General features: G+C 43.0%; 1 protein-coding gene across 2 annotated transcripts in view; it reads left to right on the top strand.

Annotated features, from left to right (window-relative positions):
- Window positions 1-17,099, top strand: part of LOC125297810 (NACHT, LRR and PYD domains-containing protein 12-like) — a 50,449-nt gene that overhangs the window by 14,727 nt on the left and 18,623 nt on the right. For both annotated transcript variants that reach the window (XM_048248306.1, XM_048248307.1), the window contains one exon: window positions 467-640. In XM_048248306.1, coding sequence (XP_048104263.1) covers window positions 467-640 — 174 coding nt within the window. The remainder of the gene's footprint in view (window positions 1-466; window positions 641-17,099) is intronic.

Consider the following 17,099-nt stretch of genomic DNA (forward strand, 5'->3'; position numbering starts at 1 on the left):
TTTCTACAATATTGCTGCAGTAGAAAAGAACAGCAATGGCTAATCAGCAATGGTCAGGGATGGTACTAAAATATATTTTTGTTCATCAGGAAAACTCAATCTCAATCAAGAACACTCTCAATTAGCCTTATTCACATTCACGAGAGGCTAAAACGAGGCTACAGGGTACACAAACCATAGGATTTTTTTATGTTCTATGCATTCACCTGTAGGTGGCATTAATTATATAGTAAGTGTACCCTGTAGCCTCGTTTTGGTTTAAACAATGGCCGCCCGTGTGAATAAGGCTTAATACTCCCTTTACTTTGCTGTTTGCATCTTTTTTTGTACATTAAAACCAATAGGTCGCTAATCCAAAAGGGGTGCTATCTCTATAGGTAGATATGAACAACGTATGACTTATGGCCTGAAAAAAGTTCAGTCAAACGATTTTTTTTCACTTTAATCCCTGGTTATGTTACTGCAGATTGGTTAATTGTCATCTTGAAGAAGATTCCTGTGAGGTCCTAACATCTGCTCTTCAGTCAGAAAACTCCCTGTTGAAAGAGCTGGACCTGAGTTCTAATCCTCTGAGGGATTCTGGAGTGAGGTTGCTGTCTGTTGGGCTGGAGCATACTAACTGCAGGCTGGAAACACTAAGGTGAGTGATGTGGTTACAATATGATGAGGTTAACAAAATAGTACCTGTAGGCTACTTAACCCCTTAGGGAGCCAGAGGTTTTTTTTTTTTTTTCAAAACGATCAATTTTGACATCTTCATTTCAAAAGGCTATATCTTAAAAGTGATATAAGAGATACAGACTTTCTGTAAATTAGAGAAATATTAAGGATGACCCAAAGTTTATGTAAAGATCAAAGTCAAAGTCAAAGTCAAAGTCAAAGTCAGCTTTATTGTCAATTTCTTCACATGTTCCAGACATACAAAGAGATCAAAATTACGTTTCTCACTATCCCACAGTGAAGACAAGACATATTTTACCAATTTAAGTCCACAGACAAACATAACATTCAAGTAAACAAAAAAGTAAGTAAATAAGAGGGCACATATAATAATGAAAAAAAATAAGAGCAGCAAAATTTGGTTGAAATTGTGCATAGACAGTCAATAAAATACTAGTGCAAAGTCAGGCCAATAAAAGGCTTGGGTAGTTCTGTTTGACCTAAGTAAGAAAGAAAGTGGCATAGTGGTGCAAGTTATGTAAGAGCAGCAGAAGTGTTGTGTTTTCAGGACAACAACACCAAGTTGTAAAGTGTACAAGTGTGCAAGTGTGCAAGTGGAGTAGTGCAGGCGGCCATTGTGGGTCCAATGTCCAGGATGTTATGTAGCTGAGGGTGGAGGGGGAGAGGAGGGAGAGAGTTCAGCATCCCACAGCTTGGTGTATGAAGCTGTTGGTGAGTCTGGTAGTGGGAGCGCAGGCTTCTGTACCTCTTCCCAGAGGGCAGTAGATCAAACAGATTGTGAGCGGGGGTGACTTGCATCACTCACAATTTTGGTCGCCGGCGGGTGAGGTGGGTGGTGTAAATGTCCTTCAGGGAGGGGAGTGAAGCACCAATAATCCTTCCAGCTGTGTTCACTATGCGCTGCAGGGCTTTCCTGTTGTATTCAGTGCAGTGCAGACACCAGAGTTGTGTCGTCAGCAAATTTCACTATGTGATTGTTGCTGTAGGTTGCAGTGCAGTCATGCGTCAGCAGGGTGAAGAGCAGCGGACTGAGCACGCAGCCTTGGGGGGCCCCTGTGCTCAGTGTGATGCTGCTTGAGGTATTGTTGCCAACACGTACTACTTGGGGCCTCTGACAGAGGAAGTCCAGTAGCCAGTTGCAGAGGTAGGTACTGAGTCCCAGTTTGTCAAGTTTGCAGATGAGTTGTTGTGGTATTATGGTGTTGAATGCAGAACTGAAGTCTATAAACAGCAATTTCACATATGAGTCTCTTTTTTCCAGGTGGGTGAGGGCTGGGTGGAGGGCAGAGCAGATTGCATCCTCTGTAGACCGCTTGGCTCGGTATGCAAACTGGAAGGGGTCCAGGGTGGGGGGGAGAATGGCTTTGATATGTGACATGAGAAGCCGCTCAAAGTACTTCATGATGATGGGTGTCAGTGCCACAGGGCGGTAGTCATTGAAGCAGGATGGAGCAGTTTTCTTGGCACAGGTATGATGGTGGCAGCTTTGAAACATGATGGAACGATGGCTTGCTTCAGGGGAAGTGTTAAAGATGTCTGTGAAGACATCCTTAAGCCCCCCTGTGCAGTCCTTCAGCAGACGACCTGGGATGTTGTCTGGACCTGTTGCCTTCACTGGTGTTGATAGCAGCAAGTGTCCTCTTCACACTGTCGGCAGAGAGGCACAGGGGCTGCTCATGTAGAGGGGGATGGGTCTTCTGTGGGCAGGTGCTGTTTTGTGCTTCAAAGCGCGAGCAAAGAAGCGGTTCAGGTTGTTGAGCAGAGGGATGTTGCTCTCACAGCTCTGTGGCGCGGGCTTGTAGTCCGTGAGGGCCTGAATGCCCTGCCATAGGCTTTGTGCGTTCCTGCTGTCTTTGAAGTGGGTGGTTATCTTGTGAGTGTATTCCTTTTTGCTTCCTTGATGCCACGAGGACAGGTTGGCTCTCGCTGTTTTCATGCCAGCTTCATCCCCAGCTCTGTAGGCTTTGTCTCTGGCCCTCAGCAGCCTGAGGACATCCCCTGTCAGCCATGGCTTCCAGTTAGCCCAGTAATGATGTCTTTTGTGTGGGTCACATCATCGATGCACTTGGTGATGTAAGAGGTTACAGTGTCTGTATACTCCTCTATGTCTGTCCGGTTGTTGTAAGTGGCTGCCTGCTTGAACATTTCCCAGTCTGTTGTGTCAAAGCAGTCTTGAAGAGCATCGGAGGCTCCCTCAGGCCACACCTTTACCTGCTTATTTAACGGTTTGTTCGCTTTACCCTTTGTCTGTATGCGGGCATTAGCATAACAGTGATATGGTCTGAAAGTCCAATGTGGGGGAGGGGGGTGGCTTTGTATGCTCCTTTGTGTGTAGTGTAGACCAGGTCCAGGATGTTATCTCCTCTTGTTGGAAAATCAACATGCTGGTGTAGCTTTGGAAGTACAGTTTTGAGATCAGCATGGTTAAAATCTCCAGTGAAGATGGTGAAACCGTCTGGGTGTGCCCGTCTGTTGTTCACTGACAGCCTGGTACAGTTCACTAAGAGCAGCGTTCTTATCGCTGTTGTTGTTGGTAGGCGGGATGTATACTGCGACTAGCAGAATCGCGAGTAATTTCCCTTGGCAGGTAAAAAAGGACGGCACTTTATGATCATAAACTCTGCCAGTGGTGAGCAGTGTTTGCATACTACTACAGTGTCCCGCACCATTCGTCCACGGATGTAAACACAGATTCCTCCTCCTCGTGATTTACCTCCCTTTACAATGGCCCTGTCTGCTCGATAGCATGCTAGCTGCTCCAGTTGTATAGCAGAGTCCGGAATGTTGTCATTTAACCAAGTCTCAGTGAAGACGCGAGCACACAGCAGTTACTTACTGTCCGGTTCGTTGATCTCAGCAGTCGTATGTGATCCATTTTGTTGTCCAGTGATCGTACATTTGCCAGGAGAATGGATGGTATGGCTGGGAAGTTGGGCTGGCCGCTAGCCTGGCCCGGACGCCTCAGCGCTTGCCCCTCTTCTGCTTCCTCGCGACACCGCTTCCGGCGCTTTCTTTCGGGGGAGGAGTAGCAGGCGAGTCCGTGTTGTTGCAGGCGGAGTAGTCCGAGTTCCTTTAAGCGTCTCTGTTGCGAAGTCCAGAACGCTGCAAAACTTGCTTTTGCAGATGTCAATTAAAACTGCCTGCTGTACTTGTAAATGCGGCGTAGTAAGGCGAGGCGAACACGTAAAACTTTCGGACAAACACTTTTAAACGTAACAAAACACCGCACGGTTGGGACAGAGAGAGGTCGCTGCGTGTGTACGCGCCGCCATCTTGGATCATCATCCATCAGAGATGAAATGTTTATATCTAATTTGCATATTATGACGTCATATGGTGGCGGCCATCTTGGATTATAGAATTTTCATGAAAAGTCGCATGTTTGAATGATAAAAGAGCGCATTTGCTGCTACAGCACCTGAGTGGGTCTGTCTCAGCTGCCCAGTGAGCAGAAGAGCATTTCGCCAATGGTCATGGGGCAATAGACCTAGTGAGCTGGTCACTGCGGGGCAACTCATAACTACACTGTCACATACTTGATTTAATTCTGGTACGTAACTGTAATACAGACAACGTTTTGGTTAATCCATTACATGTATCGGATCATCACTTTATCAGATTCTCTGTGCGTCTCCTGGATAACCCAGCAGCTCCTCCTCCGATAATTTCGTTCCCGCGTAATCTCAGAAGCCTCTCAAGCGACCATTTTGCAACATTAGTAACATCTGCTTTACCTACTCCTAGCTCATTCTTGGCACTTGAGGTTAATGACGCTACAGAGACTCTCTGCTCTACACTGGCATCTTGTCTGAATGCAGCATGTCCTCTTTCCTCAAGACCTACTCGTTTCTAAACCTCGCCATCCATGGCTGGCCGAACAGTATAGTCTCAGTGCGAAAGGAACTTAGAGCTGCTGAGAGGAAATGGTAAATCCAGAGATGGAAATGATCTTAGTAACTACCAGTCTTTGCTGTCATCCTTTTCATCCACTGTTACACTTGCAAAAAAAAGGCATTCTATCAAAGCAAGATTGAGGCGCCACTGACAGTAGAAAACTTTTTTCTACTTTCAAATCTCTTCTCAATCCTCTACCACCACCATCAACTACTTCACTGTCAGCAAATGACTTTGCAACATTTTTCACTGAAAAAGTTGCTAAAATAAGTGCTCAGTTTGATGCTCCTATAAGGAGGGCTTTGCCTTGTGTTAGTATGACCGCATCATTTGACTCTTTCTCTCCTCTTGATGAGGAAGCAGTCTCTCAATTGCTTCAGCGATGTCGTCCAACAACATGCCCATTAGATCCTGTCCCGTCCACTCTTCTACAGTCTATCTCACCCGCTGTTCTACCAGCAGTCACACATGTATTTAATGCTTCACTCAGTTCTGGAATAGTTCCTTATTCTTTTAAACAGGCTAGGGTTACACCTCTGCTAAAGAAAAGTACACTTAATCCAACTGAGGTGAAGAACTACAGACCTGTCTCCCTTCTTCCTTTCTTGTCAAAGGTTTTGGAGAAAGTGGTCTTCAAGCAAGTTTGTGACTTTCTTCATCAGAATAATCTACTAGACCCTATGCAGTCTGGTTTCAAGAGTGGTCATTCTACTGAAACTGCTCTTCTGTCTGTGACTGAAGCATTGAGAGTAGCTAAGTCCTCTGCTCAGTCATCAGTATTAATTCTACTAGATTTATCTGCAGCCTTTGATACTGTGAACCATGACATTCTCCTATCTATACTATCTGAACTGGGAATTTCTGGAAAAGCTCTTGACTGGTTTGAATCTTACCTTAAAGGGCGTTCTTTCAACGTGTCTTGGCAGGGACAGGTATCTAAGTCTCATGACCTCACCACAGGTGTGCCTCAGGGATCAGTATTAGACGACACTCAACTTTACCTGTCTTTCCCACCTGATGACTCTAGTGTTTCCCACCGGATTTCTGCATGCCTTAAGGATATTTCAGCCTGGATGAAAGATCGGCACCTTCAGCTTAATCTCTCAAAAACAGAGTTTTTGGTGTTTCCAGCTAAAACAGCTATTCCCCAACAGATTAACATCCAGCTTGACTCAACTTCACTGACCCCAACTAGATCGGCACGAAACTTGGGCGTTGTAATTGATGACCGACTTAACTTCTCTGAGCATATAGCTTCTATTGCAAAATCATGTCGGTTTATGCTTTACAACATTAGGAAGATCAGACCTTATCTGACACAAGATTCCACACAACTTCTTGTTCAGACCATGGTCATCTCTAAGCTGGACTATTGTAATTCACTATTAGCTGGTTTACCCGCTTGTGTAACAAGATCATTACAGCTGATTCAAAATGCTGGAGCACGCCTGGTCTTCAATCAGCCAAAGAGGACACATGTAACTCCTCTCCTAGTTACTCTCCATTGGCTCCCTATAGTAGCTAGAATTAAATTTAAATCTCTCACTTTGGCCTATAGGACACTAACTAGATCTGCTCCTAGTTATTTTAATTCAATAATCAAGCCTTACATCCCCAACCGCCCACTGCGGTCTTCTGGTGAGCGTATGTTGTGTCGACCAGTCATGAAAACTGGGTCTAATTCCAGACTCTTTTCTTCAGTGGTTCCATGTCGGTGGAATGAACTGCCCAGTGCTCTCCGTTCCTGTGGTAGTTTTGGGTCATTTAAGAGGGGTCTAAAGACATTCCTATTCAACATATACTTAGTTGTTTAAGCGCTTATGTGTTATGGTTTATATAATGTTGTTTTATTTTAATTGGGCTGTTAATTAATTTGACATTATTGTTTATTATTGATATTCTCCTTAATGTAGTCTTAGCATGTCATTGTTTTTTTATTATTGATTGAATTGACATTATTGTTTTATTATTGCCTTTCCCCTTTTTTACATTGCTTTTTATTAGGCTATTGCTTGAATTGATATTATTGTGTACTACAACTATTCTCCTTACTATATTTGACCTACATTTTAATCTGTTCCCTGTTCAATTTTAAATATTATTATGTTGTTTTGTATTTATGTGTCGCTTTGGACAAAGGCGTCTGCTAAATCCATAACCATAACCATAACCATAACATACTTGTGTTCCGTTGGAATCTGTAGCATTGAGTCCAGAGGTGGAAGTTTGACCTGGGCACGCATGCTTTCACTTAAGTTTTTTGCCCAGGCGCTTTCTATTATGAGCATCTCATCTTTCCATTATGACGTCTAACACTCCACGACTGGCAACTCGGGAGCACTCTATCCTTAAGAGTGCTGTCGTTGCTCGGCAAGGCTCGCATGTATGGCAGGCACGACCTGGTCGTCATTCCTGCAACTGTCGCAAATACCTCCATCGCTTGCTGGAATGTGCGCTCACTTGGTGTTAGCTCTCACATGGACTGCATCTCACCTCGTAAATCAGCCCTGATCGATGCAGAACTACTCCGACTCAATATCTCCATCACTGCTCTGAATGAAACCTGGCTGACCGGTGTTGGCTCTGTCTGGAAAAAAAACTACACCTTATTCTGGAACGGATATCCAGACGGTGACAGACCAATGCATGGTGTCGGATTCGTAATCCAAAACAAGCTGTTGTCCTCAGTGGAAAAAACAGTGCCCATCTCTCCACGTCTCTCCTCACTGTGCCTGCACACAAACTGTGGCCCAGTTACAATCGTAGCCGTTTACACCCCTACACTGACCTCTGATGTGGATGTAAAGGAAACATTCTACACTCATCTGAGCTCCATTATTAAGAAGACCCCCTCAGCTGAACGTCTGATGGTGACTTCAATGCCCAAGTGGGTGCTCACTCCAGCACATGGCCTGACATCCTGGGAAGCCGTGGATATGGAAACATGAATGACAACGGACAACGCCTACTGGAACTCTGCAGCAAACACAAACTCTGTATCCCTTCTTCATTCTTCCAGGGCTCAAGCTCCTCCAAAGTCACCTGGCATCATCCACGTTCTCAGCACCAACTCGACCAGGTGCTGGTGAAGAGTGAGCACCTGAAGAAAGTAACACACTGCGGATCACTGCACTCAGCAGACTGTGACACTGATCATGCCCTTTTACGCTGTAAATTAAGGATGGCCCCAAGCAAGTTTCATTACGCCAGGCCCACACCTACTCCTCGTCTGGATGTTTCTGTAACCTATGCTCCAGCTTTGACTCTTCACATCCTCCTGCGGACATCACATCTGCCTGGCAGCACTTTCACTCGTCACCACTAAGGCTGCATTCTCCACCTTTGAAAAACTATCCAGATCACAGCCTGACTGGTTCAAGGCCCATGCCAGCCTGCTTCTACCCACAATCGACTCTAAGCGCTCAGCTAGAGTGTCCTACCTGCAGCATAACACCCGCATAAATAAGACAACATTGAAGCAGGCATGCCGCAATGTTCAACGGGCCACTCACACAGCCATGCAGGCCTACGGAACACACTGTGTGACCATATTGAGTCATGTGCATCCACGGGAAACATCCAAGTTGTCTTTGAGGATCTGAAAGAAGCCTTGGACCCAGTGCCCAAAAAATCCTCTCCACTCCTTTCCTTATCTGGTGAACTTCTGACTGATTTGGAATCTCAGCTGGCACGATGGGCTGAGCACTTCAGCCTTCTCTTTAAAGAGAAGGCTGAAGTGCTCAGCCCATCGTGCCAGCTGAGATTCCAAATCAGGAACTGGGTCCATGGCTTCTTTCAGACCCTCAAAGACACCTTGGATGTTTTCCTGTGGATGCACATGACTCAATATGGTCACTGTGTCCCCCCTGAGGTCTATAAGGCAGGTGGTGATGTTCTCGCCTATGTACTACATCACCTGGCTATGAAGTGCTGGAACAGTGGCTATCTCCCAGATGTCCTCAGAGATGCCAACATCACCATCTATAAGAACAAGGGAGGCCGTGCAACTTCAGAGGAATATCTCTGCTCAGTCTTGCCAGCAAGATACTTGCTCGCACCATTCTACCTAGGATACAAATTCTTGCTGACCGGATCCTCCCTGAAAGCCAATGTGGGTTTTGTGCTGGTCGTTCCACAGTAGATATGGTGTTCTGTATCCGTTAACTACAGGAAAAGTGTATTGAACAACAAAAACCTCTGTTTCCTGGTGTTTGTAGACTTGACCAAGGCCTTTGATTGACTTTGTTAGCCGATCTGGGCTCTTCCTCATCCTGCAAAGACTTGCCGGCCCTCTTACTGAAGATAATCACTGAGTTTCATAATGGCATGAAGGCAACTGTACAGTATGAAGGTGCTTGCTCTGACGAGTTCCAAATAAAGTGGGGGGTAAAGCAGGGATGTGTCCTTGCTCCTACCCTCTTCGGAATATTCGGAATATTCTTCTCTGCCCTACTACGCCGTGCCTTCCCTGATGACTGGCATCCTCCTACACACCCGCAGCTCAGGTAAACTGTTAAATCTGGCCAGACTGCGGGCAAAGACCAAAGTCCGCCATGTTCTGGTACGAGAGCTGCTTTATGCTGATGATGCTGCCTTTGTCGTCCACTCAGAGGCAGACTGAGCTCAGAGGTTTGGCTTGCAGATTAGCTTAAAAAAGACAGTTGTCCTTGCCCAGCCTGCAACCCTGAACCCTGCTGTGTTCATCGACATCATACCTGTGGTGGACAAATTCACCTACCTGGGGTCCACAGTCTCAAACACCAATAATCTTGACACAGAGCTTGATATGCGCATTGGGAAGGCATCATCAATGTTTGGCAAACTTAGCAAGCGTGTTTGGTACAACAAGAACCTCTCCTTGCTCCTCAAAGTCCGTGTATCCGTCTGTGTACGTGTATACCATACTTAGCACCTTATTATATGCAAGTGAGACATGGACAACACATCGCAGGCACGAACATTGCCTCAACGCCTTCCATTTTCAGTCCCTCCAGGATTTCGCGATGTTGCGATCGCAACAATTAACGCAAATTCAGCAAATCCTCATGAATTCTGGGCGACCTCACAATTTTGTCCAAACACTGCATCTTTTTCGCAAATTTGGCCAATCATCATGGTTTCCCCGTGAAATTTCACCTACCACAACAGTCCCTCGCGCAGAATATGAGTCAGATGCCACACTCACTTCTGCAGACACCAGAGACTTGTTCACTCCTCTGCAGTTTTGATGACAATAAATAGAAGGCTAACGTTAATGATCTGCTTTACTTGCATCTATCAACCTGGTGTTGCTAACCTGCCTAGGCTATGAAAGTAAGTTAATTAAGGCCTACTTGGTTTACTGACATTTGATTAGGCTATAATATGCAACCCATTGGCAAACGTTTACACCTGGAGATGTCCTTTTAGCTCGTGTCATGTTTGCTAGCTTGTGGGCTCAGTTTGTGTAGTGCTAGCAAAATCATAGACATTAATAACATTGTAAGACATTTACCTCTTCTATGATCCAAGAATGATTTCATACGAGTTATTTTTTAACATTTATTTTAACTAATGACATAGAAAACATCCCGAATTCCATCCACATATCGTAATGCACTATGCAAAGTTATTTCCAGTCATAGCCGAACACAGTGAGATGCAAGTGTTCTAATCCACTTAGAAATGTTATTAGGCTACGCTACTCTCACGTCCTTAAAGTGGCAGGCAGTCAATTAGACTTAAACACCACCAATGTAATAACATTAAAGAAAAGTGTAGTCTAATAGTATCAATATGAAATTACTAGATGGCTATTACTAGATGACTCAGTTGGCTATTAGTAATTATGCAAGTCACAGAATATGAATTATTAAAAAGATATGAACTTAATATGAATTATAACATATATGAATGTATTGAAACATATGACATGATGCCATCTTTTTAGGGGACTGTCTTTTTTGGACAGTTCTACGAAAGGTTATAGGCTACTGCTTTGTGAATTACCCCAGTAAAAATATTTACTCAAATAAAGTAGGCCTACTTTGATTTTCTGTAACCCTTACTATTTACCTTTACTTATCCTTTTTAATAAGCATCAAGATGATCCGTGCAATTTTGGTCGTACTAACCTTAATTACCCTCAATTAAAAAATGATTTAAAACTTTTTTTAGAAAAGTTGTCGCGAAATCAGGCATTTTAGATCGCAACAATCACAAAAAATCCTCGCAAAATCCTGGAGGGACTGCATTTTCGCTGCCTTCATTCCATACTGGGTGTAAGCTGGAAGGACTATGTACCAAACTCTGTCATACTTGAAAGAACCGGCTCCATTGATCTATACACCATCCTCCGTGAACACCACCTCCGATTGGCTGGGCATGTCCATCAAATGAATGACACTCGCCTACCTAAAATCTTATTATATTGTGAGCTGGCAAATGCCTCCCGCAAACATGGTCGCCCCCGCCTACGCTTCAAAGACGTCATCAAGAGGGATCTTAAAGTCTTCTCCATCGACCTGGACAACTGGGAGGCACTTGCAGGTGATATCCAACTGGTGCGCAGCAATTGCTAACAGATGCAGAATCTATCAGGAGGCCTATAAGTCCTTCCTGGAAGAGAGACGCTCAAAACGGGAAGCAGTTCGTCGCATGCGACATGAACGGCTATAGTAGTAAATTAACAGTGTTGGGGTAGTTACTCAAAAAAAGTAATCAGTTACTAGTTACTAGTTACTTCTGTAAATTGTAATGAGATTACTTTACTAGTTACTGGATTTGAAAAGTAACTTCACTACTTATTACTTTACTTTCCCGTTTCTTAATTTACTGTGTAGATGCATGGACAAACATCACTTAGCCTGCCCACATAGTGTTTATTGTTTAAATGTATACAAAATGGCATGTAAAACCATATGAAAGAACAATATCCCTGTCTGCACAAAGAAATATGCCTCACTGGAAAATCCAACAGGGTAAAGGAGGCTATGATGGGGTCAATCAGCAACACACAAGTTTCAGAACACAGGCGTCAATGAAAGTGGTCAATTGAAAATGTAAAAATTAAAGGTCAATTTACCTCATAGAATTAAAACAGAAATGCACTTAAGCCCATAAAAAGGAAACAGAAATTGCAATTAATTAAATAAACGGAATTCAAAATCAAATCATCCTAAAACAATACTTTCCTCTTAGCTCTCTTCAACAAAAGTGCAACAGTGAAAACAGAAAGTGCAACACAAAGTTTCTCTCAAACTTCATCCCATTCAATTCATTTCTCTCTCTATTCTTGGAAATATCGATTGTACCGCATAAGTAAAAGTCTTTCAAATCTTTTATCGGACAGCCTGTTCCTCCTTGGGGTCAGAACAATACTGCCCAGGCTGAAAAGCCTTTCGACCGGTGCACTTGATAGTATTGTACTGCTTTGCAATTTCTTTAATCCTGGGGAACCTGGAGAGAACCTCCCAGTCAGATCCGGGCAATTTAAAGTACTCCATGACTTCAGTCTCTGCTGTGCAGGAAAACTCCTCTTCAAATTCAAAAAAGTCGTTGTGACTAGAGGTTGCAGGGCTCTGAACTGCTGGTCTCCCCAGTGGCTCTTCAGGAATCCAGGCACGACACTCAGAAATTAGCATGGTTTTAACAGTATCTCTTCTCTTCTCATCTTTGAGCCAGCGGACCTTGAATTTGGCCATTGTTGCAGCAGCCATCAGAGCATCCTTGCTGTCCAAGACAGATGCAAATCTGTCTTTGATCATCTGTGATATGAAATAGTAAGCTAAATTAGACAGACATACAGTTCAATTAACAGATTTTACAGCCTCATAAATTTGGGCTACATCAGCTATATTAAACTGTGGGCCTACAGCCTACACTGCAAGCTATTCATCATCAGGATGGGATTCAAACATTCTAAAGGCTTTAACAAAATTGCTGCCATTATCGGTGACACATGCTGTTACTTTATGTGATAGCCCAAAGGCTGAATGCACCTGTTCTATTTCGCTAGCTATGACATCGTAAGTGTGTCTTCCTCTCCCCTCTTGCAGGCAACAGCAGCCTTCTCACGTTTAAAACTAACGCTGTCTCTCCAGTGCACCGTCATTCCCAAGTAACTTTTGTTGTTGGCAGACCAAATGTCCGCGGTGGTAGACACATGATCCAGGGACTCGAAAGTTATTTCAAGCTTCGATTCCATGTCGGAGTAACACTTGTCGAGGTCCTGTCGGATGTTGGCTTGCGAGTCGCGGGTATTTTATCTAGTATTTTTCTAAACCTTGCCGATTCAATGGTCGACAGGGGAAGCATGTCTTCTACAATGAACCCTGCAACTAGCCTGTTCATTTCGTTTTGTGTTACCTGCCGTGCTCCAAGACTTGACAAAAGCTTAGCTTGTTTAGGCGGGGTCGGCTGCTGAGTGACTCCTTCAAATGACCGACGAGCAGGATCTTTAGCCACAAGTTTTGTATTGCCATGCTGGGCTGACAAATGCTTAGACAGGTTGCTCATTGATGTGGCAGCAGTTGAAAAACACTTGTCGCCTGGGCATAGAGTGCATTTCACACAAATATTTTTGTCCTTTCGAGCAATAAACTGAAAGTAATGTGAATACCGCCACTGGCCGAAACCCCCTATATCCTTCTCTGGCGTCTCAATATCCATCTCCATTTCCCTCCTTCGCACGCACCAGCAGCTACGTCACTCAAATCGATCTTTATGACAACAGTGCCCAGCAAAGAAAGAATCTTTGGTGCCCAGTCAAGCACACACACAAGCAGCACTTATGCACACACCACCTAAACAGATCAGAACTTTAGCCTACATGCAGGCAAACAAGGCATGGGTAACGCCGAAAAGCGCGTTCCTATAGTCTAGTAAAGTAGTGTAGTTACCGATATTTTTAGTGTAATGCGTTCTTATTTACTTTGTTACCCAAAAAAGTAATATCGTTACTGTAATCCGTTACTTTGTAACTCGTTACCCCCAACACTGTAAATTAAATATAAATATGTGCAGTGTATTAGCAGTAACCTTATAAGAGCAGACTATAAACATGGCTATGTAGTATGAACAATATGATATGTGCAGTGTAGTAGCAGTAATATTATAAAAGTAGTAAGAATAATATAGATGTACAGTATGCAGTGTATTAACAGAATATATTATAAGAAAAACATAATAAATGTGGATATTTAGTATGGACCATATAGACAGATAAGTATAATATGTACAGCTATGTGCAGTGTGGTAACGATACCATTGTAATGCAGAAACAGTAACATTATAGGCAGGGGCGTTTCTAGACTTTCAGGACAACCTGGGCTTAGCCCGGCTGGACCGGATGTAAATGTAAAGATTTTTTATATATATACAGTACATAAAAGGTGTTACTATAGTAGACAACAGACTACATTAGACTGCCCAAATTATTTATTATTGAATTACTAGGTACATACACGTTTAAGTGTGAGGTTGCATGTACAGTAATGTATCATTAAGCAAATGTTCTGCACCTCCTTCTGTTGATCTCCCTTCTCTCCATCATCTAACTACTCTTTTGTTGTTTGATCTATGCCAGAGATCTATCAAAAAGACAGAGAGAGAGAAAAAACAGCTACCCTCTACAAAATCATGGAATCAGATCAGTGTGTGGCAAACCAACAAAAACATACTATACTACATTGCAGGATACAAAGAACTTTTGAGATTGCAATGTTCAGCTCTAATTACAAATGATTTGCTTATGCATAGGGCATTTGCATACATTTCAGACATTTAAACACATTCCCATGGAACATGTTCATTCCCATGAAACTTGTTTTTTAATGCTGTTTTATGTTTATGTCATCAGCTTTGTAATCACTTTGATGGTTAAATGGCTCATTACAGGGTGAATGAAAGCTGTCTCAGCCCCTCTAGATATTTAATGGTTTATAGTTTGTCACTGTTAAAACATCTCTCTTATGAAAAAATCCTACATTGCAGGCCTACTGTGTATCAAAACTGCAATGTTTTGCTATAGTGTTAGAGAGTGTAACATCCTCGGCCCTGTCAGCCCTTACAACTGCCTGTGCACGTCCGCAATCGATTACGTTCCTCAAATGGAGAACACATCCCACGCGTCTCATGGCCACTCTATGTAATCCTTGTGTTTGCAAAATTCCTGACAGTCCCTTTTCTTTTCCTTTCCTGTCGGTTAGCAGTTGATGTAGAAGCACCTAGCATAATTTTACTTCAGCGGTGAGTCCTGCTGCGAGAGCGAGAGAGAGCACACCTGTGGCTCTGTGCGTGTGTGTGTACCTGCATGGGGTTACGTTCGATTCAAGTCAGAAGTTGGTCCGTCTGCTCCTGCATTCACGCAGCACCATTATTAGATTAACATTATCAGATAGCGCTGTTTTTTCTCCCACCACTAGTATGTACATTTATAAATAAATATATATAGGGCATTTTCGCAGCCAACCCTGCAGTGATGTCCTGTTCTTTGCTGCCTCCCTGAATTGTCTCTCCCTCTCCTGAATCCGCCTCTTTTCAGTGGGCATCTTGGCTTCAAACAATACCCAAAATAGTGATAGGATTTAGGCATTTAACCATTTTGAATAAAATAATGAATGTGATGCATTACTTCCATCATTCATTCTTTTTGCTAAAATGAAATGTGAGAAACTAACTATCAGCAGACATGTAGCTTAGTTTGCCTAATGCCTACCAAAAAATAGTAGCCTAGGCTATGTGATAGTGGGCTGCTTGTCTGTAAGCTATCTGTCTGATTATTTAGGCTAAACGTGGCAAACTTAGCCTGGATTTATGAAGATTTTAATTAATTTCATAAAACTTGATGATGATGATCGTTCGTTTGTTATACATCAAACTCACCTTTTCCGACAACGTTAAGTCATCTCACCCGACAACCTGAAAAATGTAAGGTTCATTTATCAAATGTTATTTTTAAGTATTCACCTCATTCAGCCCCGCCCATTTTTTAAAATTCCACGTTGTCTTTAAACTTCCGGTCGGCTAGCTACGTCTAGTTAGCTTCATTGGGATAACACGGCAGAAGAAGATAGAGAGGCTAACTTGGGAGGAAAACGACAAATGCCATCAGGAGGTCAGATCGCAATATTGTACCTTGCTACCCAAGGCTATTCACCCCTACGGAGTGGGTAGACGATCGGCAGTGGCCGCTGTATCGTATGGAGAAACTCGCAAATCCTTATCTGTTTGGTAACTATGGTAACTAGTTTAGAAAGTCATTACAGAACAGCCGCTCCAAAGTCAGTTTTTTCCAATTCACCCCTTGCAGACACGTGACTTAAGTCACGTGACGGCTCCATGCTGGACGGCAAAAAGATGGGAGATGGACGGCAAATTACATTATGTCATAAAGATTATGATGAACTGAACACCATTACTATAACATATTTGTAGTTCAATGTATTGCTGTTTGGGGTCTGATAGTCAAAGAAGATGCCAGTGGTGTTGTTAGATGAAATGGGTCATGATCGCAAATGTAAAGTTATTAAAACTGGTGGTAACAGCAAGGGGAGATAACGTTACGTTAGGCTACTGTAATTAACATTATGGTAAATGAACACCCATAAGTATTTCTGGACTAAAATATTGCAAAGCGATTTGGTTACTTTATTTGTCTTGCTTTTTTATCAGTTGTAACATAGTCAAAAGCGTTAAGAATGTCATATCAGAACATGAAATAATAACTAGCTGCCACACTTAGAAGCTAGCTATTCTAGCTAACGTTTATCGTAGCTCATAGTGCTAGGGCTAATGTAACTCGTCAGTTTGTACGTTGCCCAGCAAATAAACTTACTTCTTACATGTCTTAAGTTAAAGAATTGAAAGAAATAGGAAATTAAAAAAAAAACTTGAACGGTATTATCTGTTTACATTCAGATCTTGCCAAAGACTTTGCCTAAGTGCTATCTGCCGTCCTGTTCAGAGTCTATGGTTGCTATAGCAACCGCTGCTGTGCTTCATACACTGAGGAGATAAGCATGCAATTGTGGTTGAAATACTCCCGAAGCACAAAGAAAACAAACCAAAATATATCTATGCAAGAACATGGGATGTTGTTGTATTCCAAACAATAAGCCAACAGTCGTGGAAGGGCATTACTACGGTTAAATCTCACTATAATCTCCTAGCTGTGCGATATGTCCCATTACAACCCATTGATTTGATTCGTGTTCTTGCCGTCCACTAGGCTATTTTGCTGTGGCGCGAACAAAACGTGACGTCACTTGCAAGGGGTGAATAGGAAAGCTGTATAACAGAAATGTCTTAAGTCACCAAAATCCTAAATAAACGTTCCTAACTTTAGGATGACCCATAACATATGATGCCAGTCATCTCGATAGAGCTCTGCTATCTCAATGTATCGCAATGGATGTACTGCTCAATCGGAAGTTCGGAGACAATGTGGGCAAAGCTAGCGCCCCCATGTTTGCGCGCGGAATAAGGTGAATTCGTTTTCATTGAGTAATAATTCCATGGAAATGCATGGATTCCAGTTGCTTCCA

The sequence above is a fragment of the Alosa alosa genome, chromosome 7, assembly GCF_017589495.1.
Source record: "Alosa alosa isolate M-15738 ecotype Scorff River chromosome 7, AALO_Geno_1.1, whole genome shotgun sequence".
In the NCBI taxonomy this organism is placed as follows: domain Eukaryota; kingdom Metazoa; phylum Chordata; class Actinopteri; order Clupeiformes; family Clupeidae; genus Alosa; species Alosa alosa.